At 45.1% G+C, this 27,182-nt stretch overlaps 1 protein-coding gene across 1 annotated transcript; it reads left to right on the plus strand.

Moving 5' to 3' along the window:
- The first annotated feature begins 185 nt into the window (after positions 1–185).
- On the plus strand, positions 186–16,817 carry LOC139412190 (calretinin-like). Its single transcript, XM_071159006.1, has 11 exons — positions 186–353; positions 5,910–5,986; positions 6,300–6,389; positions 7,021–7,101; positions 7,893–7,949; positions 8,115–8,192; positions 8,291–8,346; positions 8,454–8,493; positions 10,849–10,902; positions 12,925–12,996; positions 16,317–16,817. The coding sequence occupies exons 1-11, from the start codon at positions 260–262 to the stop codon at positions 16,431–16,433; spliced, it is 816 nt and encodes a 271-aa protein (XP_071015107.1). The 5' UTR covers positions 186–259; the 3' UTR covers positions 16,434–16,817.
- Positions 16,818–27,182: the final 10,365 nt, after the last annotated feature.

Consider the following 27,182-nt stretch of genomic DNA (forward strand, 5'->3'; position numbering starts at 1 on the left):
GTGCCATTGAGCATCTATCATCCCTCTGAGAGGAGTGACTGAGAACCGATCAGCCTGTCTCACACTCCATGCAGGCTCAGAGCCGCTGCGCCCCCGTTCTGTCAGCGTGAGAAGTGCATGCGCCGCGGGTGGATTTAAAAGCCCTGGTTGAGCGCGAGCTGCTGACAGTTTAGAGAGGCTTTAGATCCGACTGGGACAAAATTAACTCGGGATTTCCACGTGCTCCAGGAAGAAGGGAAAAATCAGTAGCGACTGAACGATGGCGACTCAAGCACAGCAGCCACCTCATCTACACCTGGCAGAGCTCACTGCAACGCAGTTTCTTGACATCTGGAAACATTTCGATGCAGACGGTCAGTACTGCGGCCAGGGGGTTAAACTTGGGCAGGACTTTACTATGGGCATATCATATGAGTAGGCTGGTTGTAAATTCAGAATGGTTGGATAGTTGTTAAATTGATACACTAGTGCTTGGTGGAACAGAGTTAGTGAGCAGATGTGATAGATGCGGGTAGAAGTCATGTGTGTTGTACTGCGGGACAGAGGAAGTGAGAAGATGTGATAGATGAGGGCAGGAAGTTATGTGTGTTGTGCTGCGGGACTCATATGGGTTGTTATTTGGACAGAGTCTTGGGACTCTTGGCAGTGATTGTCAGTTAGTGTGTCCTGTGCCCTGTTCCGTGATCATGCACTTCTGGAAAGATTTGTAACTTTACACTTGTTTATTAACTTGAATTACACAATTATCATATTGAAGTTGTATAAAGGGGCATTTGTGGGGTTTGTAGATATTTGTTGCAGAACTGTCAGGTAAGGAAACATATTTTAAAGTAGCAAAGTAGAAAAGCATTTTCAAATAGTTCAGTTTGTGCATTTTTTCCCACACGAGCATTATATGAGATTTCAGTCGACACGTAGGCAACAAATAATCCCCAATAACCATGTTTGTTAATCATCTTTTTGTTTTGTTCCTCAATTACGTCTCAGTAAGAACCGCGCAAAGCTATGGAACAGAAGAGCGCTGCTTTGGACCACATTTGTGCGTAAAACACAAAAGTCTAATAAAACATTTACATTCTTTGAGATTGAACATGCGTTCTTGCGTGATCATATTATGTGGTGACGTGGGTGTATTACGGAGTGGCTGTTTTTAACACTGTTTGTTCGCTGTGAATTATATATGTTTCTGGCTTGTGGCGACCCCCACGAGGCAACCGGATCCGCGCGTCTCCTATGAATGAATTTACAGTAGCCTAGGGGGAGCAGTGTGTGAAGAAGATGGGGAGAGAGGACAGAGAGGAGGGAAACGTGGAAGTGGGGAAAAGGAGAGCGATGGAATGAATATAGGGAATAGCCATATAGCCTTTACAGTCATTGGGGGAAGGATGGGGGGCTCGAAGGCCCAGTCGCGGGTATGGTGTGCGTCACTGTGCGCTAGAGCTGGTCTCCGCTACACAGCACTCAAAGGTGATCATGAAAAGTTATTAACAGTGATTATAACAGCTATACAAATTGCTAAATCCCATGACCCCCAGTACCTCTTATTTACGTATTTGGATTTAAATATATTGCATGGTGTATATAGCACTGCGTTCTCTTTCTTTAATCTACCCATGCATTAATTTCTGCACTGCGCAAAGCATGTTGAATCCTTCTCGCCCATCCCATGGTGGTCCCTTAGGGCCGTTGGAGACGTTCTGCTTGGCAGCAAAACGCGTAGACTTACTGAGGGCTCTACTAAACAAGCCCTGTTGAAGTGTGTAAAGATGTGTCAAAAAGTCTGTGACATTGTGCAGACTTGACATGTTTCCGCCCCATAGCGCTCACTCTGAGCTCTGCAACCTAGAGCGTGTAAACAGTCACACCTGAGCAAGCGCAGGGATTCTCCGAGCCGCTCAAGCACTCCACTGCCCCAGCCGAGGGTTAAATCCGCCCACCGGATCAACTAAGCCATACCCATCCCTGGCGTGCACTGGGCTGGAATGGACCTAGAAGTAGTAGAGCCAGGGATGAGGATGGAGTGCAATTACACACACACACACACACACATTACACAAATTATAGTTTGTGGAATGTAAAAATAGGTCTCACTGTTCACTGTGAATACATGAATGCATTTAAGGCTTTTCAGAGATGTCGTGCCAGTGATCCATCTGTGGGAGGCAGAGGTGGTTAACAGAAACATATTGGGCGCCAAGTGGGTTTGTGTCGGTCTGTCAAGTCGAATCCGTGTGCCAATCTGTGTCCATAGTCTCATACATGATAAAGTGGGACTAGAGCTAGGGTAGTGGAGCATGTTTTTCAAGAATCATAGATTTTATTTTTGGGTCAATGTCAATGATGCGTTTCAGACGTAAAACCTTAGATGTTTCACTCTTAAGACAGGATGTCACGCCCTGGTCAAAGTATTTTGTGTTTATCTTCATTTATTTGGTCAGGCCAGGGTGTGGCATGTTTTTTTTTATGTGGGGTGTTTTGTCTTGGTTTTCGTACGTATTGGGATTGTGTCTTAGTGGGGTTTTCTAGGTAAGTCTATGGCTGTCTGAATTGGTTCTCAATTAGAGGCAGGTGCTTATCGTTGTCTCTGATTGGGAACCATATTTAGGCAGCCATATTCTTTGAGTGTTTTGTGGGTGATTGTCCTTAGTGTCAGTTTGCACCAGTTTAGGCTGTTTCGGTTTTCACATTACCTGTATTGTTTTTGTACAGTTCATGTTTCATCATTGTTAAATAAACATGGATCGCAATAGCCACGCTGCATTTTGGTCCGACTCTCCTTCTACCGAAGAAAGCCGTAACACAGGACTTGTATGGTGTGTGTGTGTTATGGTTTGTGCAGAATGTGTGTGGACTGGACAGTAGGCCCATGATATTTGGGAAGCGCATGCATTATTCCACTCTTCACACCAAATATTATTCCATGCAAGGAAACAAGATCTATGTCTAACATAACTGGAAAATGTATGAACAGGGCCATGTCACTCCCTGACCATAGAGATCCTTTTAATTCTCTATTTGATTAGGTCAGGGTGTGACTAGGGTGGGCAATCTATGTTTTCTATTTCTTTGTTGGCCGTGTATGGTTCCCAATCAGAGGCAGCTGTCTATCGTTGTCTCTGATTGGGGATCATACTTAGGCAGCCTTTTTCCAACTGTAGTTTGTGGGATCTTGTTTTTTGGTACTGTGCTGTTTAGCCCTACTAGACTTTACGTTTCGTTTTGTATTTGTTATTTTTTCAGTGTTCATTTAATAAATTAAAATGTACGCCTACCACGTTGCACCTTGGTCCAATCCTTTCATCGATGAACGTAACAGGCCAAGTGTAACGATTCTCTTCTTGTGAAGTAGAGGCGGACCAAAGCGCAGCGTGGTGGTTGTTCATTGTATTTATTTACGACACTATACATGAACAAACTAACGAAAAAACAAGAAACGTGAGAACTCAAAACCTAATACAGCCTATCTGGTGAACACTACACAAAAGACAGGAACAATCACCCACAAACAAACAGTGAAACCCAGGCTACCTAAGTATGATTCTCAATCAGAGACAACTAATGACACCTGCCTCTGATTGAGAACCATACTAGGCCGAAAACATAGAACTGCCCCAAAACATAGAAAAACAAACAGACTGCCCACCCAACTCACGCCCTGACCATAATAAATAAATACAAAAACAAAGGAAATAGAGGTCAGAACGTGACACCAAGCCTTTTGGGGCTGTAACGGTTTTCTTGTGTCGAAGGAGAGGCGGACCAAAACGCAGCGTGTTTATTATTCATGGTTCTTTAATAAAGAAACTATACATGAACAAACTACAAAACAATAAATGTGAAAACCCAAAACCAGTCCCGTGTGGTACTGACACAGGAGACAATCATCCACAAAACCCAACACCAAACAGGCTACCTAAATATGGTTCCCAATCAGAGACAATGACTAACACCTGCCTCTGATTGAGAACCATATCAGGCCAAACACAGAAACAGACAAACTAGACACACAACATAGAATGCCCACTCAGATCACACCCTGACCAAAGAAAACATAGAAACATACAAAGCAAACTATGGTCAGGGTGTGAAAGGGGCCCTATACGAGATTTGGTTGGGGGGCCTGCCACCTATCTAGCAACATATTTGAGTGGCTCCCCACTTGACCACGGAGATATTTATTTATTTCTTAAAGTTAATTTCCTGTAATTCTACACATTTTGCCATGGGGCATAGAGAAAATGTTGCCGTTTTAAAGCAAGTTTTCTGCAATTCTACACATTTCTCCATAGGGTGAAAAAAAAACTATCGCAAATGACTAACTCATTTCATGCAATTCTATTTGTACGTGAGATTGGCAAACAAAATCAATGTGGGCCCCCTAGAGGGCAGGGCCACTGCGCACGTGCCCTTCATTCCCGTTCGGTAATTTGGTCATTATTACTACAAATTTATATAGCAGGGAAGACCAATTTACCATTCTAAAAATGCTTAGCTTCGTGGGCTAATTGAGTGCTGTCAGTGACTGACATAACAAGAGGAAAACTGCTGATGCACAACCACATTTCAACCACTCTCAACTGAGAGTTAGAGGGAGATTAAACTAGTGACTCTCTCTACTATAGTCCCATTGATGTAGATCGGGGAATATTCCCTCCTCTGCTTCCTGAAATCAACAGTCAACTCATTGGTTTTGCTGACATTGAGGGAGAGGTTGTTGTCATGATGTGACCACAATGCCAGTTCACTTACCGCCTCCCTATAAGTGGACTGGTCGTTGTTGGTTATCAGGCCTACAACCGTGGGGTCATCAGCAAACTTGCTGTACACCATGCGTAGTCAGTCACATGCCTGTCATGTTTGTGAATGGCGCTACAGAATATCTAGTGCCCCAATAAACATCTACCTGACCCCCCATTGTCAATCTCCCAGGCACAAAGAAATTCCACTGTGAATATGTTGCTAATGCTCTCTGAGCTGCTGTTTTTAAATATCGTTCTGCAGCAGCATTACCAGAGAATTTCCACACTTCCCATTCGTAAATGCCATCCTGATCCTCCGAAAGGCTTCAGATGCGGGCAGTGCTTTGGTCATGTGACTAATGCAGAACCCCCACCTTCTCCCAACACTGAGCTAAACTACAAGGATGTTAGAGCTGGTCTCTCTCTCTCTCTCTCCCTCCAGACCTGGGGGAACGCAGAGAGCACAGGCCGTTAGAGATCTGATCAGCCAAGAGAATTAGGAACTTGTTATATTCTCAATCAGCCTTAAATATTTACAGCATGTGGATTGCCCCCACAGTGTACACACACACTTATCAAGTTCTCACTTTTCCCTTTCAATGATTTTCTTCCCTGTGTGGGTCAGCTATCATTTTATTCCTATGGTGCTATGACACAATAAGTCACATTAAGCCCCTGCCCTTTCAAATCCCTCCCTCCGACCTATCCTCCCATTCTCTCCTCCTTCCTCTATCTCATCCCCATCAGATACTGGGCCTGATGGTTTTGCTGGGATATCAGACTAATCCTAATAAGGGCCAGGGAGCTCAGCAGTGTGTGTGCGTGTGTGTTAGATATACTGTATATATGTGACATATGTGACTCAATGTCATGTTACTGTGAACCCTGTTTTTTTACAGTAATGGAACACACACTACATACCAGGGTTCTATTTCAATTCACATTTGGTGATATACTGAGCATCTTATCCCCTCACCTCCTTCTCAACTGTATTGGAGAAGAAGGTCCAAGGTCCCTCCCCTGACTTTTTTCTCCAATGGGATCTGCGAAGGAGGTGAGAGGATGCGAGGACATAATTAACTATTATGTTTTCCACAGGTTCAAAGGTCAATGTAATCCCAATCTCACTGATCCCAGGAATCACCTTTAACCCTTGGGTATGTTCTACAGGAAATGGCTACATCGAGGGAAAGGAGCTGGAGAACTTCTTCCGGCAGCTAGAGACTGCGCGGAGAGGAACAGGCGTGGTGAGTGGATTTGAATACTTTGAAAATGCACCCTTCCTTCCTTCCTGCCTTAAAGTGAGTGACTGACTCCATCCTAGTCGAGGCAACCTTAAACATTGTATTTAAATGATAAAATTGTCCACTTCACTTGACTGTCATCATCCACAGTGTATTCAGACTTCTAGATAGGCTGATAGACTGGATAATGACAGTTTCATATAATATGCTGTAACAACTCATCATCATAGAGAGTCGTTAGGTAGGAAGTCTCTGTTTTATCTGTTTCTGATTTATTCTGTGTGTTTGTGTGTGTGTGTGTATTTGTCTATTCAAGGATCCCACACATGCTGCGTTTAGAGAGAAAATTAAGGAGTTTATGATGAAATTTGACAAGAATGCAGACGGAAGAATCGAGATGTCAGAAGTAAGACTCATACTGTACACAAGCACATTCAAACTCCTCTGTTGAAATGTCTGATTACTTTGTATGTTTTCCTCTGATGCTACAGTTGAAGTCGGAAGATTACATACACCTTAACCAAATACATTTAAACTCAGTTTTTCACAATTCCGGACATTTAATCAGAGTAAAGATTCCCTGTCTTAGGTCAGTTAGGATCACCACTTTATTTTAAGAATGTGAAATGTCAGAATAATAGTAGAGAGAATGATTTATTTCAGCTTTTATTTATTTCATCGCATTCCCAGTGGGTCAGAAGTTTACATACACTCAATAATTGTGATACGGTGAATTATAAGTGAAATAATCTGTCTGTAAACGATTGTTAAAAAAATTACTCTACAAAGTAGAGGTCCTAACCAACTTGCCAAAACTATAGTTTGTTAACAAGAAATTTGTGGAGTGGTTGAAAAACAAGTTTTAATGACTCCATCCTAAGTGTGTGTAAACTTCCCACTTCAACTGTACATCTGCATATATGTTCTTCGTTTTGTACACAGTCTTGTTGTTGAAATCCGCTTTATCATTGAGTTAGTAGCCAAGTGTACTAATCCTCTCTCTATATATTCTCTCTCTCTCCCCTCTTTCTCTCCAGTTAGCTCAGATTCTGCCCACAGAGGAGAATTTCCTGCTTTGTTTCAGAACATTTGTGGGATCCAGTGCAGAATTCATGGCGGTAAGTTGTGTCTGTCTGTCTGTCTGTCTGTCTGTCTGTCTGTCTGTCTGTGTAAACCCACTGCACTGTACAGTATATCAATCACTAAAGATGGCTCCTGCTATCATTGCTCTCTGATACAGATAACATTTTGGTGTTTTGCTAAGTCTGATCACTTCGTCCCATACACAAAAGCCAACACAAAAACACATCCATCCACATACACAGAGAGCTTAGAAATATCAGGGAAACAGGCATCCCCTTGTCTAAAGCATGTTATATCTAGAAATAACTAGAGAGAGAAAGAGAGATAGGGAGGGGGTTCCTTTTAACTGTTCTCTGCTGGTGGAGACACACAAAGTAAGGAGAAGGGAGGCTAGACAGAAGGAAGGAGTTTTGCAGTGGTCCAGTGTGCTGGCTACCCCGTGTTAAAAGTGGAGGGGTGGGGGGGGGGTGGGGGGGGACAGGAGCTATTCTCAGACTGCCATACATTATGGATGGGTTGCAGGCTTACTGCAGAAGAGTGGGGGGTGGGGGGAGGGGTGATGTGGTTTGGGCATACATCTTTGATAAGGTTCCGCTCTAGACATGGGACAGCTGGTAGATTAAAACACAAATTATATACTTTTCTGTCTCACTCTCATCCTCTTCTATCTCCGTCTGGCTACATTCTCTCTACCGATTATAGCATTATGACTTTTCCACTTGTTGTTAAAGTAAAGCGGGTTTTAAGGCTTTAGAGTTCTTAATCTCTGTGTTTAAATGCATGTGTACTGTGTTGTAATGAAATGTTAAAAATGCTCTGTCTACAGGCATGGCGAAGGTATGACACTGATCGCAGTGGATACATCGAAGCCAATGAACTGAAGGTAAACAAATGTGTCAAGCTTTTAAACATTCATAACCTTCATTAGTCAATTTCCAAGGACTTGTGCTTGTTGTCAGAGGAGGACCCCTGAGCACTCATCCTTAAACTTTAATGTTGGGTCATTGAGCCAGTTACTAGCGGGGTAACGAGGATCTGTCTTCCTCAGGGTTTCCTGTCAGATCTTCTGAAGAAGGCCAACAGACACTACGATGACAAGAAACTCAACGAGTACACACAGACAATCGTGAGTGTGACACACATACTGTACATGTGTACACAAACACACAGGTGTAACACCGTGTAGTAATGTTACGCCACTCACTGTTGCATTTCACTCTCCAGCTGAGGATGTTTGATCTGAACGGTGATGGGAAACTGGGCCTGTCTGAAATGGCCAGGTGAGTGTATGTGTGTCTTGTTCACTGAGAGACTCTCTGTGTTATACTTGAATCCATTTTGAAGTAAAGAATCTGAATGTGAACGATTTTCTTTTATCTCATTTAAGGCTGCTGCCAGTTCAGGAAAATTTCTTGCTCAAGTTTGAGGTGAGACCTGACCCACACACCCCACCCCACCTCACACACAAAATCCTTTAGGAATTAGGGCAACTTATTCATTTGTGAAAGAGTCGGTCACTATGTGAATTAAAGCAGTCTTGACAATAACACTAAGGTAAAGGTCATACAGATCGGCAGATCTATGGTACAATTCAGCTTTATTGTATTGTATTGAGACAATCACCCACAAAACCCAACACCAAACAGGCTACCTAAATATGGTTCCCAATCAGAGACAATGACTAACACCTACTACCTCTGATTGAGAACCATATCAGGCCAAACACAGAAACAGACAAACTAGACACACAACATAGAATGCCCACTCAGATCACACCCTGACCAAACAAAACATATAAACATACAAAGCAAACTATGGTCAGGGTGTGACAATGCAGGCATTCCCATGGTGCTGCAAGTCAATATTGGGAAGGTGTTCCTAATGTTTGGTATACTCAGTGTATACAGTTGAAGTCGGAAGTTTACATACACCTTAGCCAAATACATTTTAAACTCAGTTTTTCACAATTCCTGACATTTAATCATAGTCAAAATTCCCTGTCTTAGGTCAGTTATGATCACCACTTTATTTTAAGAATGTGAAATGTCAGGATAATAGTAGAGAGAATGATTCATTTCAGCTTTTATTTCTTTCATCACATTCCCAGTGGGTCAGAAGTTTACATACAATCAATTAGTATTTGGTAGCATTGCCTTTAAATTGTTTAACTTGGATCAAACGTTTCGGGTAGCCTTCCACAAGCTTCCCACAATAAATTGGGTGAATTTTGGCCCATTCTTCCTGACAGAGCTGGTGTAACTGAGTCAGGTTTGTAGCCCTCCTTACTCGCACACAATTTTTCAGTTCTGCCCGCGAATGTTCGATGGGATTGAGGTCAGGGCTTTGTGATGAGTTTACTGTGCCTTTAAATGGCTTGGAAAAGTCCAGAAAATGATGTCATGGCTTTAGAAGTTTCTGATAGGCTAATTGACAACATTTGAGCCAATTGGAGGTGTACCTCTGGATGTATTTCAAGGCCTACCTTCAAACTCAGTGCCTCTTTGCTTGACATCATGGGGAAAATCAAAAGAAATCAGCCAAATGTAGACCTCCACAAGTCTGGTTCATCTTTGGGAGCAATTTCCAAACGCCTGAAGGTACCACGTTCATCTGTACAAACAATAGCACGCGAGTATAAACACCATGGGACCACACAGCTGTCATACTGCTCAGGAATGAGACACCTTCTGTTTCCTAGAGTTGAACGTACTTTGGTGCGAAAAGTGCAAATCAATCCCAGAACAACAGCAAAGGACCTTGGGAAGATGCTGAAGGAAACAGGTACAAAAGTATCTATATCCACAGTAAAACAAGTCCTATATCGACATAACCTGAAAGGCCACTCAGCAAGGAAGAAGCCACTGCTCCAAAACCATCATAAAAAATCCAGACTATGGTTTGCAATTGCACATGGGGACAAAGATGGTATTTTTTGAAGAAATGTCCTCTGGTCTGATGAAAAAAAATAGAACTGTTTGGCCATAATGACCATCATCATGTTTGGAGGAAACAGGGGGGGGGGCATGCAAGCCGAAGAACACCATCCCAACCGTGAAGCACGGGGGTGGCAGCATCATGTTGTGGGGGTGCTTTGCTGCAGGAGATACTGGTGCACTTCACAAAATAGATGGTGTCATGAGGAAGGAAAATTATGTGGATATATTGAAGCAACATCTCAAGACATCAGTCAGGAAGTTAAAGCTTGGTCGCAAATGGGTCTTCCAATTGGACAATATAGTGGCAAAATGGCTTAAGGACAACAAAGTCAAGGTATTGGAGTGGCCATCTCAAAGCCCTGACCTCAATCCCATGGACAATTTGTGGGCAGAACTGAAAAAGCGTGGGCGAGCAAGGAGGTCTACAAACCTGACTCAGTTACACCAGCTCTGTCAGGAGGAATGGGCCAAAATTCAGCCAACTTATTGTGGGAAGCTTGTGGAAGGCTACCCGAAACATTTGACCCAAGCTAAACAATTTCAAGGCAATGCTACCAAAAACTATTTGAGTGTATGTAAACTTATGACCCACTGGGAATGTGATGAAAGAAGTAAAAGCTTAAATAAATCATTCTCTACTATTATTCTGACATTTCACATTCTTACAATAAAGTGGTGATCCTAACTGACCTAAGACAGGGAATTTTTCATTTTTAAATGTCAGGAATTGTGAAAAACGGTGTTTAAATGTATTTGGCTAAGGTGCATGTAAACTTCCAACTTCAACTGTTTATCATATACAATATATATTATATTTTTCCTTCCCTGTCTTTTCCATCTCTCCAGGGATGCAAGCTTTCAGCAGAGCAGTTTAATGTAATCTTCACCTTCTATGACAAGGTAAATGAGCACAATATACATATTTGTAGGGAGGGTGTATAGGTGGAAGAGTGTGTGAGAGAAATTGCTTGTATCCCTGTCACTCAAGCTACTAGCTCCATGCAAATGGTCTCTTGCACAGGTAAGTACTCCAGAGACACACCTGCGTCTGTATCAATTATTTTGTTAGTGTTACCTTGGTAACCTTCCCAGTAGCGGTGCGTGGGTAAAATCAGGGGGGAAGCCAATCCAGAAAAAAAACATATTACAACCTCTGTTTGCTCTATAACCTGTTTGTTCATATGCCTTGACACCGTGATATATAGGCCTAATGCCGAGACAATAAGAAGACACAGTGGCAGAATAAATTCAACCACACATTTGTTTCATTACAAAACCGGAGAGCAACATCTGTCCAGTGAAGTCCAGAAACATATTGCATGTAACAGTTACATGACCTACAGCATGGTCAAGCAAGGTAATGTTTCCCACATTTTCATACTACTAAACAACTATTGATTGAGAACCACAGAGAGTTACTGCAAGTTACAAAAAAAACAGGAGCTGCCTCCACTCCTCTAGCACCATTTCAACTTCAACATTTCAACATCATCTAATAACCTCTGCTTTGTCTACTACAGTGACAACTAAAATATACTAAAAACTATTTAGTCCAATCAATGTAAGCTAAATATGTGGCTACTGATTTATGTCACTGATTTATGTGTGCACGCGTGTGTGTGTGCGCAAGTAGAAAAAACATGTTGACTCAACCTACTTGTAGAGAAACGCCAATGCCATCCTCCTCTTTCATGTTGCCTAAACGGTCTATGACTCTGTCATACAGTACACACTTTTATTTTTTGTTGTCCTAGGCTATCTTGGTAAAATACTTGCTCGCTAGCTTCCTTTCATACACCAGGCCAGCTAGTTAACATTAGCATACTACACTCTTTGAAAAAAAGGTGCTATCTAGAACCTAAAAGGGTTCTTTGGCTCTCCCCATAGGAGAACCCTTTGAAGAACCATTTTTGGTTCCAGGTAGAACTTATTTGGTTCCAGGTAGAACCCTTTTGGGTTTCATGTAGAACCCTTTCCACAGAGGGTTCTACATAGAACCCAAAAGGGTTCTACCTGGAACCAAAAAGGGTTCTCCTGTGGGGACAGCCGAAGAACTCTTCTGGAACCCTTTTTTCTAAGAGCGCACATCTAGCTGTGTGTTTAAATGCCATCCTATCAGGCCAGGGGCACAATGAATGAATTTATGGTTGGATCAGAATCGCTGTTATAGTCATTGGCCAGTACAGAGAATTAAGTAAAACCACGAGTCCAAATCCCTAATTTATGAAAGGGCCGAACACCACAAGATGCAAAAATTCAAGTTTCTTTCTGTCAATAATGACATTTGCCTTGTGATGTGATTGGTCTGAAGCCAAATTCAAACTGGCTTCCATTGACACTTATTTTTGGTGCGCCAGGACCATTCACTGCTGAGCTCACTCAGTTTAGCTGATTGACTTTTATTTTATTAATTTTTTATTAAGGGAGGTCAAATGCTCGCTGGCTTCCCTTGAATTCAATGCTATGGGCGGCAATAATGTCATACTCTTTCTGACCAGAGAGCATCAGATAGATACGCTACACATAGAGACAGAGGGGAGCTGTTTTGTTTGGTCAGATGCTTTTTCCGTTGAGATACATTCTTTTCAGCCTCTTGCGAATTGAAGGAAATTTATGAAACATAGAATGACAAAATATATTTTTTTTGGGGAAGCCTGGCTTCCCTTGGCATCCATGAATACGCGCCACTGAACCTTCCACAAAGAAAACAGTACAGTAGGAAAGACAGGTGTACAGTACAGGAGTCTCATACTAATGCCTTTGTAATGACTGAATTGGCAGTTGGTCTGCGAATGATTGATATTGCCTGTGTATACTCTGAGTGGGAGGATATCTGAGTGTTTGATTGTTCTTTTAATGAGAATATGATATGAGATGCCCGGCCCCTGTCTGCTGTTTTACTGTTTTTCACTGTTTCACTAGGATGGAAACGGTTACATCGATGAGCAGGAGCTGGATGCACTGCTGAAGGACCTCCATGACAAGAACAAAATAGTAAAGAACAACAGACTTCACATATTTACTGACTCATCTTTTGATTAGTTGATTGGTTTATTATGTTGTACTGCACCTGGAGTGTTTACAAGATCAGAATGATTGGCAGAACATTTTGGTCTTGTACAGGTTATGGTTTTTGTTGAATCAGGATGTGGTGTTGCATTGACTGTTAGGGCCATACCCAGCAAACGGGACGTCCTGAGGATATTTGGCGACTTTCCCATTAGGCCCCTTAAAGGTTTCTGCGTGACGTTATCCCACTGACGTTCTGAGAATGTTATAGTTTCCTGAAAGTCACTGAGGACCATGTCAGGACCTTTTTAGACATTCTCAGGACTTTCATTTTACTAGTCCTTAGGACGTCGAATGATGTTCCCAAGGGAACATCATTTTACTAGTCCTTAGGACGTCGAATGATGTTCCCAAGGGAACATTCTCTCTGGTGGACCTTTTTATAGTTCCCATCTTGACCTGGGGATGTTTTTAGGATGTTCTTGGCACGTTGTGTCATGGTCCCCTGAAGGTCACCTGAACGTTCTTGGGACGTCGTGTCATGGTCCCCTGGAAGTTTTGTTTAGTTCCAGGTTTGTTCTGGGGATGTCCCCAAGGACGTTTTTAACATGTTCTTGGGACATTGTGTCAGGAAATAAGTAAATCCCTAGCAATGCCAAAATATAAACAGCTGTGCCTGGATCAGTGGTTCACCAATCAGGGCCTTGTGTCACGTTCATCATATTGATGAGACCAAGGCGCAGCGTGATATGAATACATACTTCTTTTAATAAAGAAAGAACACTAAACAAACTAACAAAATGACCGTGAAGCTATATCAACTGAGTGCTGACAGGCAACTACACATAGACAATAACCCACAAAACCAAAATGGAAAATGGCAACCTAAATAGGAATCCAATCAGAGACAACGATAAACAGCTGCCTCTGATTGGGAACCAATTCAGGCCACCATAGACCTACATTTACCTAGACATACCAAAACCCCATAGATATACAAAAACCCTAGACAAGGCAAAAACACACATACCACCCTCGTCACACCCTGACCTAACCAAAATAATAAAGAAAACAAAGATAACTAAGGTCAGGGAGTGACAGTACCCCCCAAAGGTGCGGACTCCCGGCCGCAAACCTAAACCTATATGGGAGGGTCTGGGTGGGCATCTAACCTCGGTGGCCACTCTGGTTCTGGACGCCGCTCCCCTTCTTTACACTGAGTCTGCTCTTGTAGCATTGACCCGTGGATCATCGTCGGAGGCTCTGGACTGCAGATCCTCGCCATAGGCCCCGGGCTGGGGACCCTCGCTGCGTGGATCATCGCTGGAGACCCCGGACTGGGTACCGTCGCCGGACGCCCTGGACTGGGTACCGTCTCCGGACGCCCTGTACTGGGTACCGTCGCCGGACGCCCTGGACTGGGTACCGTCTCCGGACGCCCTGTACTGGGTACTGTCGCCGGACTCTCTGGACTGGGTACCGTCGCCGGACGCTCTGGGCTGGGTACCGTCGCCGGACGCTCTGGGCTGGGTACCGTCGCCGGACGCTCTGGGCTGGGTACCGTCGCCGGACGCTCTGGACTGGGTACCGTCGCCGGACGCTCTGGACTGGGTACCGTCGCCGGACGCTCTGGACTGGGTACCGTCGCCGGACGCTCTGGACTGGGTACCGTCGCCGGACGCTCTGGACTGGGTAGTGTCGCCGGACGCTCTGGACTGGGTACCGTCGCCGGACGCTCTGGACTGGGTACCGTCGCCGGACGCTCTGGACTGGGTACCGTCGCCGGACGCTCTGGACTGGGTAGTGTCGCCGGACGCTCTGGACTGCCGAGGCGCACTGTAGGCCTGGTGCGTGGTGCCGGCACTGGTGGTACCAGACTGGGGACACGCACCTCAGGGCAAGTGCAAGGAGCAGGATCAGGGCGTACTGGTACTGGAGGAAGAGTGCGAGGAGTAGGAACAGGACACACCGGGTTGTGAAGGTACACTGGAGACCTGGTGTGTATAGCCGGCATCAATTGTTCCGGAACTTTAACACATGTTTCAGGATGAGTAAGAGGAACTGACACAGGTGGCATCGGACAGCTAACACGCTCCTCAGGGCGAATGCCGTGCATTCTACGCCAACCCAACAGCTCTCTCTCTTCACTCTCCTCCAATTTCATCAACAACTCCTCGAATGTCTCATAATCTCCCCTCCGTTCACTCTCCTCCAATCTGTTCAAAAACTCCTCGACAATCTCAGACTCACCCCTCAACTTTGCTGACTGCTCTGTGCCACCCCCCCCAAAAAATTATTGGGGTTTCGGTGGCCTACCTCCCCGACGTCGTTGCTGTCCTCTCTTACTTCGCCGTTCCTCTTGCGTAGTTTCCACCTGCCTCCATGGTAGGCGATCCTCTCCTGCCAAAATCTCCTCCCACGTCCAGGATCCTTTACCGTTCAGTATTTCGTGCCAGGTCCATTTTTCCACAAAGCGCCATTCCTCCCTTTCACGCTGCTTGGTCCTGGTTTGGTGGGTTATTCTGTCACGTTCGTCATAACGATGAGACCAAGGCGCAGCGTGATATGAATACATACTTATTTGAATAAAGAAAGAACACTAAACAAACTAACAAAATAACAAAACTAACGTGAAGCTATAAACCGAGTGCTGACAGGCAACTACACATAGACAATAACCCACAAAACCAAAATGAAAAATGGCAACCTAAATAGGATCCCCAATCAGAGACAACGATAAACAGCTGCCTCTGATTGGGAACCAATTCAGGCCACCATAGACCTACATTTACCTAGACATACCAAAACCCCATAGATATACAAAAAACCCTAGACAAGGCAAAAACACACATACCACCCTCGTCACACCCTGACCTAACCAAAATAATAAAGAAAACAAAGATAACTAAGGTCAGGGCGTGACATCTTGATAGTCTTGGCAACAGTAACAAGAGGTTATGTGTAATGAAACTAGGGTGTGTGTGCCCAAGGTAGATTTTTTTGGGGGGGAGGAAATGTTTCTTTGCGACTGGGAACTAGGCAAAAACCTTCATGGGACCATGACCCAACATCCCAAGAAAGTCCTAAAAAAAAGTCCTTTGGATGTCCCCAAGACCAACCGGGAACTAGACAAAACCTCCAGGGTACCATGACACAAAGTCCTGACGACTTCAGGCGACCATTTCGTGAAGTCCTGGGGACATCCTAATGACTCATGATTGTTTACAGGGTATACACCATAGTTAATGACATCATTGGCTGAGGCACTAGCACTCACGTCTGTTTCGCCCCCCCATTTGCTGTAGGAGTTGGACTCGACCGGTCTGGTGGGCTATAAGAAGAGCATCATGGCTTTGTCCGACGCGGGGAAGCTCTACCGCACCGAGCTGGAGATCGTCCTCTGCCGTGACTCCACACTGTGATCTTTCACCTATGACCCCTGACAACCCCCCACTGTCCCCCTCCTGGCATAACCAGGTGCATGTATGACCCCCTCCTCCACTCCAATATCTGTAGAGTGGAAGTGAATGTCCACTTGAAGGCATAAGCAAGACCCTCAGCCCACCTGCCCGACTCTGTTTAACTACCTGTCCATTACTTTGCCCCACCCCACCTCCCCTCCACCCCTTATTGCAGCGTGGCGCTACCTGATGATGTCATCAGTGTTTGCAGCTTTTTTGTTATTTTTTTTACATGCAATTCTATAGTGAGTTAACCATTACGTATGGAAATAATAGAAGGAATATATGATATGACTATTTATTTGAATGCATATACATTTTGCCTGAATGTCCTTTATACTGTACTCCCTTTTTTACAGTTTGCCTGTAAATCTCTCTTTCTCTGTTTCTATTTACCTCCAATCTCAATGCTCCCTCCCTCACTATTCGTTTCAGTATGTTGCCTTGTTTTTGAATTGGGTTTAGGCTCATACTGTTTTAATTGAGAAATTATTGAGAGCATCAGTAAATATAGTTGATGATCACTTGTGTCTTTGCCTTACTCACAACCACAGGGCCAAACTGTCTCTATCCAAACCATGGGATCTCAGTCTGCTTAACTTCTATATTAGCCTATAGATCTCTATAAACGCCTAGTTAAATATGTTTCTATGAAGGCTTTATCTTGGCCAAGCAAGGGAGGGCTATTTTTCTTTGCCAGCAAAATGTGTTTCCTATGAAGATAACGGTTTCAATACAGATGTTGTGAGCAGGCGCGTTATCTCCCTGAGCACTCCACTCTCGCTATTCTAATCTCCCGTTGAAAGGCAGCTTGATGGAGCCTGCACACTCCATTTTTCATAGATGAGAACTTTCAGAGGTACTCATCTGTCTCTATGGCACACTAGGAACACTGAGTGGGTCAATGAGTGAGATGAGTGACCGAGGGGAGGGATATGAGTCGAGTTAAACAGCCATTCTCCAGCACCTCCTGCTAGTAGACTAGTCCTACCATAACAGCCTAACACACCTTTGAGATCACAAATGAATTGAAAGTTTACTTACTGTATCACTACAAGAAAAACTCCTGATGTTTTTTTGCCTCAGCAGCTCCATCTGAGCCTTTGAGCCTCACTACTTACATGCACCTCCCGAATTTGCAGACAGAGCAATTTAGGGCATAGATATATTTGGGAATGTCCAGAGTCCTAAAAGACAATGACAAATATGCACCAGGCTTGTTTTTAGTCTTTAAAGGTTTAAAAGGACAACACCACAAAACACAGTAATCATTACGTTGTTACACATATATTTTAAATATATATTTTTGTGAAAGCCTTCAGTTTCTTGGGTAATACATCTCATTTTATGTATAATGTTTTGGAGCTGTCCACATGTTTCACTGTATGGAGAAGTCTGGACACCCCTGGTTTAGTACCACATGGAATAGTCTGACTTCCATCAATTAATCATCTGCACTTTCATCTTTAATTAAACTCACTCTAGTTTTCTTTAAGCACAAAAAACACCAAACCACACACACACACACTACTTTGATCCCAAAGCAGCCAACTGCTGACAACAGTACAGGAGAAATAGAGTCCGCTCTGTGTCCCTCCCCCACAATGGTTCCTCACTCAGAAAGAAAAAGGGAAGAGAGGGAAGCAAGAGATGGGGGAAAAAGACAAGCTGCTAAGATTGGGGTCCATATTTAGCTATTCTCCCCTGAGTAGATTTGCTATAGCTTCAAACAAAAAGGACAGGTGCACACACACACACACACACACACACACACACACACACACACACACACACACACACACACGTGGAGAGGTGCATGCAGCTAGAAACAATATTAGGCACAAACAAACAGATGTTAATAACAGAAAACGTCCGATGCTCCTCTGTCTCAAACACACCAAAACAGCTTCAGCTGAGTCAGAGGATGAGTGAGGCAAGGTTGCAGCCTCGGTGCACAAACACATTTAAGAGTTATCGGCACACCGAGTAGAAAAGTTGGGTCTTTTTAGAAATTAGTTTGGGTTTATAAAGTCTGCTGTCTTTTTGGTCCAGTACAGACACAGCCACAGCCACGCATGCATACACACACACACACACACACACACACACACACACACACACACACACACACACACACACACACACACACACACATCACTGAATGTTGTTGTACAGCTCTGCGCTGGCTGGATAAGGCAAACAGCTTTTCAGGAATCTTCTCGGTGAGTCATGGACATGGCCGGAGCAGAGAGGGGAACAGATGCTGTCAAATCCCTGATGGGTTTTGGAACACCGGCCTCTCCTGCTCAGCACTGTCCCAATGTGCCACTAATCTCTGATTTCTGAAATGGTGGCAAAAGAAAAAACTCGTTGGATTTTCCCTCCATTGTTTCTGTCTCTAATCCATTTATTCGGCAGAAAAATTCCTCTCCATAATTTCTGAAAATGAGTGAGACTAAGAGAGACAAAGATACTAACACACACACACACGGATGCATGAATTATCACAACTGTCAGTACCAGTAGTAGTAATACGTTGTCTTCTTTTGTTGCTTTGCTAATCAATTATTCTTTGGAGTCTTAAATGCTTGTCATTGGCTGTGCTTCCTCTGTGAATATACATGTATGTGTTTGAATCCCCCACTAGCAAGGATACACTGACAGAAACACACCCATAAAATGTATGGGTGTAGCTACAGTCTCTCAATCAACTCTCTTTGTCACACACAAGACTTCCTGCAAAAGAGTGTCCCTCTCTCCCTGGCCCATTTCTGTGTTTGTGTGCTTACATATGGCTGTCCTTTGAGCGTTAATTGCAATGCAACAACTTCTTATTTTCCACAGCAACTTATTACAGTGTAATTAAACTGGCCTGAATCTCTCCCTGGGAAACAACCTGTGGCTGTGGAGGAACATTGGGGAACTGTTTGTCTGTGTGTGGATGTGTGTGGGTGTGTGTGTGTGTCGGATGGGGGCAAAACATGATATGTTATTGTTCCATATAATTACCTTTCCCCTTTTTGACAGCTGCATTCCCTGCAAGCAATTGGCTTTACATTGTTGTTTACGCAGTCATCAATGACTGACATTCAACGATGTTATAAAATATGTTTAACTCCCCATAAGTGAGTGTCACATTCTATTATAGAGCTCTAGAATTCATTCTGCACCATGTTATCTCACTACTATTCCACAAAACAGTGCAAGGGTCATCATCACAGAGAAAGAGAGAGGAATGAAGACACGCAGATAGAGGGTGAGACAGTGACATACACAATCTCTCCATCTTCATCTCTCCTTCTCTTTATCCCCCCCAAATATATATGCACAGCTACACACACATAGAGAGTTACACGCAAGCACATGCACGCACGCACGCACGCACGCACGCACACACGCACACACGCACACACACACACACACACACACACACACACACACACACACACACACACACACACACACACACACACACACACACACACACACACACACACACACACACACACATACTGTGGGTTTTATGAAAGCCTGTCTGACATGGTGCTCAAGGAAAGGAGAGGCTTTCAAATGTCACTCAGCATTAGTCAGTAACACCTCTCTCTAAACATTTCCTCCTGCTTCTATCCCTCTCTCTGTCTCTGTCACTCCTCCTCCACTGTCTCTTCATTTATTGTTTCTTCCTCTCTTCCTCTCATTTCTTCCTTCTATTTCTCTGTCACTCTCTGTCCCTCCCTCTTCAATTCTTCTTTCTTCTCCCTCTCTCCACCCTGTCCTGTCATCAGCTACTCCCCTGAGGAACTGCTACAGCAGACCTCCATTCCTGTCTTTCATCCCAGAGCAAATACACACAGCCACAACATGCTTCTAAGCAGTGGTGTAGAGTACTTAAGTAAAAATACTTTAAAGTACTACTTAAGTCGTTTTTTTGGGGTATCTGTATTTTACTTTACTATTTATATTTTTGACTACTTTTACTTTTACTTCACTACATTCCTAAATAAAATAATGTACTTTTTACTCCATACATTTTCCCAGACATCCAAAAGTACTCGTTACAATTTGAATGCTTAGCAGGACTGGAAAATGGTCCAATTCCCGCAATTATCAACAGAACATCCCTGGTCATTCCTACTGCCTCTGATCTGGTCGGACTCACATGCTAATGTAACAGGGTGATTCCCCTTGCCACTTTATTGTTAAGCCAATGGGTTTTTGGTTTGAGTTTGTCTTGCCTTCACCTACTCAACATGGCATCTTATTGGCTGGTTTGCGTAGCTTGCTTACGAGGGGGGATGTTCCAGTTAGAATCGTCCCAGTGAACAAGCACCAAACCAGCGGTGAGTTGTTGGTTGCAAAGCACTGTACATCAAAAGTGTTTTTTATACTCTCAAGTGATGATTTAAATGTACAATTTATATAAAATTGTTTGTAAATGTTATTCGAACATCACACATAAGATGCAGCGGTTTTGGGAGAATATTTGTTGTGCATTTTGTTGTAAAGAATTCCCGCCAGTACTAGCTAGCATCTTACTGTATCTTGTAGGGGGGTGGGGGGGGGGGGGGTTCATATATTTTGTACAGTGCGTGAGTGCAGAGTTGGATGGTGAGACGTGCATTGCATGACGTGCAATTTTGTGCCGTTCCTATCAGAATAAATCTACATGACTGGTGCTACATGTTGGAGTTCTGTGTCGATGACTGATTGTACACAACGCAAGAAGAGTACTGTTACACTTAGTTTGTAAATAATGCCTGAGTGTTGGAGCATGCCCCTGGCTATCCGTACATTTAAAAAACACAAGAAAATGGTGCCGTCTGGTTTGCTTAATATAAGGAATTTGAAAAGATGTATACTTTTACTTTTGATACTTAAGTATATTTACAACCAAATACTTTTGGACTTTTACTCAAGTAGAATTTTACAGGGTGTCACGACTTCGTCAGTCCCTCTCCTTGTTCGGGCGGCGTTCGGCGGTCGACGTCACCGGCCTTCTAGCCATCCACTTTTCATTTTCCATTTGTTATGTCTTTGTCTTACACACCTGGTTTCAATCCCTCAATTGCTTATTAATTATTTAACCCTCTGTTCCCCCATGTTTGTTTGTGAGTGATTGTTTTTATGTAATACGGTCCGTTTATGTGGGCTCGCTTATTTTGTATCGTATTTGTCTATTTTGAGTAAAATACGTTTATTTACTCATATCTGCTGTCCTACGCCTGACTCCTCTACACCAGCTACAGACTACATCACAGAATCACTCACCTTTAGAATGGAGTCAGCAGGAGCAGACACCCTCCCTGTGGAGATAGAGGAGCGCGTTCAGCAGCACGCGACCATATTGCACCATCTGGGCACCGCCATGGATCGCATGCTGCAGAAGATGGATCGTTGGGAGAGAGGAGGAGGTCGTGCAACGCCTCCACCAGGCCCAAAACAGCAGGTCCCACTGTCCACCCCTCCTTCACCCGGTTCCAGCGGGATTCGGCTCGTGTTCGCCCTCGTCTCCTGCCTCTCGGGCAAAGCCCTGGAGTGGGCCAACACCGTATGGAGTGAGGGAGACGCGGCGTTGGACCATTACACAGTGTTCACCTGCCGCTTTCGGGCAGTTTCCGACCATCCGCCTGAGGGTCGAGGGGCGGGTAAACAACTGTTCCACTTAAGACAGGGGACGAGGAGCGCGCAGGATTTTGCATTGGACTTCCAGACCCTGGCCGCCAACGCGGGACGGAACAACAGTGCCCTGATCGATCACTACCGTTGCAGTCTGAGCGAGGACGTCCGTCGGGGATTTGGCCTGCCGAGACACCACCCTCACATTGGACCAGCTGGTGGACCTGTCCATCCGGCTGGACAACCTGCTGCCCGCGGACGTCCGGATTGGGGCCTGTCAGTTCCAGCACCTCCGCTCCGACGCCCATGGAGCTGGGAGGTGCTGCACTTAGGGCGGCTGGAGGAGGGGCCATTCCCTGCACCATCTGTGGCTGCAGAGGGCACATTTCTGGTCAGTGCTGGGGGGTTCCTCAGGGAGTCGAGGCAGCAGGCAGGGCACTATCGTGTCACCCCAGGTGAGTCAGCACCAGACTCACCCAGAGCCCCCTGTTGCTCACATGTATGTGTTTATTTCATTTCCTGAGTTTTCCCCACCTTCCCAGCATAAGGCGCTCGTAGATTCAGGCGCAGCTGGGAATTGTATTGACCGTTCATTTGCCCATAGTTTAGGGATCCCCCTTGTTCCTGTTGATATGCCCTTCCCTGTGCACGCCCTAGATAGTCGACCATTAGGGTCAGGGCTGATTAGGGAGGCCACCACTCCACTAGACATGGTTACGCAGGACGGTCATAAGGAGAGAATCAGTCACTTCCTTATTGATTCTCCTGTGTTTCCCGTGTTTCTCCTTCCTAGGGTACCGCATTTCCACTTCAGGGGTGGAGATGGAGAGTGACCGCATTTCAGCCGTGCGTAATTGGCCGACTCCCACCACGGTAAAGGAAGTGCAGCAGTTTCTAGGGTTTTCCAACTACTACCGGAGGTTTATCCGGGGTTTTGGTCAGATAGCAGCTCCCATTACCTCACTGCTGAAGGGGGACCGGTGCGACTGCAGTGGTCAGCTGAGGCAGACAGGTCTTTTGGGCACCTGAAGGCTCTGTTTACCTCGGCTCCTGTGCTGGCTCATCCGGATCCCTCTTTGGCATTCATTGTGGAGGTGGACGCGTCCGAGGCTGGGATAGGAGCCGTGCTCTCTCAGCGCTGGGGCACGCCACTATGACGTGCTGGACCGGGAGCTGTTGGCTGTTGTCAAGACTCTGAAGGTGTGGAGACATTGGCTTGAGGGGGCTAAACACCCTTTCCTCATCTGGACTGACAACCGCAATCTGGAGTACATCCAGGCGGCGAGGAGACCGAACCCTCGCCAGGCAAGGTGGGCCATGTTCTTTACCCGTTTTGTTTTCACTCTGTCCTACAGACCAGGTTCCAAGAACGCTAAGGCAGACGCACTGTCCCGGATGTATGACACAGAGGAGCGGTCCATGGATCACACTACCATACTTTCGGCCTCTTGCCTGGTGGCACCTGTGGTGTGGGAGCTGGACGCGGACATAGAGCGGGCGTTACGCACAGAGCCCACTACCCCCCAGTGTTCAGCTGGGCGCCTGTATGTTCCGTCTGCTGTCCGCGACCGTTTGATCTATTGGGCCCATACGTCACACTCTGGTCACCCTGGCATTGGTTGGACGGTGCATTGCCTTAGTGGGAAGTACTGGTGGTCCACCTTGGCCAAGGACGTGAGGGTTTATGTTTCCTCCTGCTCGGTGTGCGCTCAGTGCCATGCTCCCAGGCACCTGCCCAGAGGGAAGTTACAACCCCTACCCGTTCCACAACGGCCGTGGTCGCAACTGTCGGTGGACTTCCTGATGCATCTTCCTCCTTCACAGGGCAACACCACGATCCTGGTCGTTGTGGATCGGTTTTCTAAGTCCTGCCGTCTCCTCCCTTTGCCCGGTCTCCCTACGGCCCTACAGACTGCGGAGGCCCTGTTCACTCACATCTTCCGGCACTACGGGGTGCCTGAGGATATAGTCTCTGATCGGGGTCCCCAGTTCACGTCCAGGGTCTGGAGAGCATTCATGGAACGTCTAGGGGTCTCGGGCAGCCTCACCTCAGGTTTTCACCCCGAGAGTAACAGGCAGGTGGAGAAAATAAACCAGGATTTGGGCAGGTTTCTGCGGTCATATTGCCAGGACCGGCTGGGGGAGTGGGCGGCGTTCATCCCCTGGGCAGAGTTGGCCCAAAACTCACTTCGCCACTCCTCCACTAACCTCTCTCCTTTCCAGTGCTTAATGGGGTATCAGCACCTTGGCATCAAAACCAGATCGAAGCTCCTGCGGTGGACGAAGGGTTTAAGCGCTCGGAGGAGACCTGGGACGCCGCCCATGTGCATCCTGGACTCAAGGCATCCTCGTGGAGTGGGAAGGGTACGGTCCGGTGGAGAGTTGCTGGGTGCCGGTGGAGGACGTCTTGGACCCTTCGTTGCTGCGGGAGTTCCGCCGTCTCCATCCGGATCGCCCTGCGCCTCGTCCTCCGGGTCGTCCCTGAGGTCGGTATCGGCGCGCTGCTGGAGCCGCGCATCAAGGGGGGGTGGACTGTCACGACTTCTTCCGAAGTCGGTCCCTCCCCTTGTTCAGGCGGCGTTCGGCGGTCGACATACCCGGCCTTCTAGCCATCGCCGATCCACTTTTCATTTTCCATTTGTTTTGTCTTTGTCTTACACACCTGGTTTCAATTCCCCAATTACTTGTTCATTATTTAACCCTCTGTTCCCGCATGTTTATTTGTGAGTGATTGTTTTTATGTAATACGGTCCGTTTATGTGGGCTCGCTTATTTTGTATCGTATTTGTCTATTTTGAGTAAAATATGTTTATTTACTCATATCTGCTTTCCTGCGCCTGACTCCTCTACACCAGCTACACACAGACTACATTACACAGGGTGACTTTCACTTTTACTTGAGTCATTTTCTATTAACGTATCTTTACTTTTACTCAAGTATGACAATTGGGTACTTTTTCCACCACTGCTTCTAAGTCTTTGATGTTACATGCAGAAATACACTATGCAAAAATGAGCTTAAATCAAATCAAATTGTATTGGTTGTGTAAACATAGTTAGTAGATGTTATTGGGGGTGTAGCGAAATGCTTATGTTCCTAGTTCCAACAGTACAGTAATACCTAACAATACAAAACAATATATGCAAATCAAAATGTTTTAAATAAATTAGAACGAGCAATGCCAGAGTATATATGTATATGAAAATCTGTTTACAGCCGTAGTTAAATAGGATGAGGCTTGACTAGAACACAATATGTGCTGTACATATGAAGTGGGTAAAACAGTATGTAAACATTATTAAAGTGACCAGTGTTCCATGACTAAAATAGATTTTTTGGGGGGGTTGTATCATTTCATTTACACAACATGCCTACCACTTTGAAGATGCAAAATATTTTGGGGGTGAAACAAACAAGAAATAAGAAAAAAATAACGGAAAACTTGAGCGTGCATAATTATTCACCCCCCAAAGCCAAAACTTTGTAGAGCCACCTTTTGCTGCAATTGCAGCTGCAAGTTTCTTGGGGTATGTCTCTATAAGCTTGGCACATCTAGCCACTGGGCTTTTTGCCCATTCTTCAAGTTAAAACTGCTCCAGCTCCTTCAAGTTTGATGGGTTCCGCTGGTTTACAGCAATCTTTAAGTCATACCACATATTCTCAATTAGATCGAGGTCTGGGCTTTGACTCTGCCATTCCAAGACATTTAAATGTTTCCCCGTAAACCACTCAAGTGTTGCTTTAGCAGTATACTTAGGGTCATTGTCCTGGTGGAAGGTGAACCTCCGTCCCAGTCTCAAATCTCTGGAAGACTGAAACAGGTTTCCCTCAAGAATGTCCTTGTATTTAGCACCATCCATCATTCCTTAAATTCTTGATAATTTTTTTCTTCAAGCAATGGCTTTTTTTCTGGCCACTCTTCTGTAAAGCCCAGCTCTGTGGAGTGTATAGCTTAGTGGTCCTATGGACAGATACTCCAATCTCCTCTGTGGAGCTTTGCAGCTCCTTCAGGGTTATCGTAAGTCTCTTTGTTGCCTCTCTGATTAATGCCCTGCTTGCCTGGTACGTGAGTTTTGTTGGGCGACCCTCTCTTGGCAGGTTTGTTGTGTTGCCATATTCTTTCCATTTTTTAATAATGGATTTAACGGTACACCGTGGGATGTTCAAAGTTTCAGATATTTTTTTATAACCCAACCCTGATCTGTACTTCTCCACAACTTTGTCCCTGACCTGTTTGGAGAGCTCCTTGGTCATCATGGTGCCGCCTGCTTGGTGGTGCCACTTACTTAGTGGTGTTGCAGACTATGGGGCCTTTCAGAACAGGTGTATATATACTGAGATCATGTGACACTTAGATTGCACACAGGTGGACTTTATTTAACTCATTATGTGACTTCTGAAGGTTGTATAGTAAATAGGCTTCATAGTAAAGTGGTGGAATACATATGCACATATCGCTTTTCTGTTTTTTATTTGTACGATTTTTTGAAACATTCATTTCACTTCGCCAATTTGGACTATTTTGTGTATGTCCATTACATGAAATCCGGATAAAAATCTATTTACATTACAGGTTGTAATGTAACAAAATAGGAAAAACGCCAAGGGGAATGAATACTTTTGCAAGGCACTGTAGAAGCTGTTTTTCTGTCTCTCGGTCCCAGCTTTGATGCACCTGTACTGTCTCCGCTTTCTGGATGGTAGTGAGCTGAACAGGCCGTTGCTCGGGTGGCTGAGGTCTTTGATAACCTTCTTGGCCTTCCTGTGACACTGGTGCTTCAGATGTCCTGGAGGGCAGGCAGTGTGCCCTCAGTGATATGTTGGGCTGACCACACCACCCTCTGGAGAGCCCTGGGGTTGTGGACGGTGCAGTTGCTATACCAGGTGGTGATACATCCCAACAGGATGCTCTCAATGGTTCATCTGTAGAAGAGTGTCTTAGAGGCCAATCCGGATTTCTTCAGCCTCATGGGTGAACAGGGAGTACAGGAGGGGGCTGAGCACTCACCCTAGTGGGGCCCTTGTGCTGAGGATCAGTGGAGGTGTTGTTGCCACCTTCACCACCTGGGGTCGGCCCGTCAGGAAGTTCAGGA

This window comes from Oncorhynchus clarkii, chromosome 6 (assembly GCF_045791955.1).
Source record: "Oncorhynchus clarkii lewisi isolate Uvic-CL-2024 chromosome 6, UVic_Ocla_1.0, whole genome shotgun sequence".
NCBI classification, from domain to species: domain Eukaryota; kingdom Metazoa; phylum Chordata; class Actinopteri; order Salmoniformes; family Salmonidae; genus Oncorhynchus; species Oncorhynchus clarkii.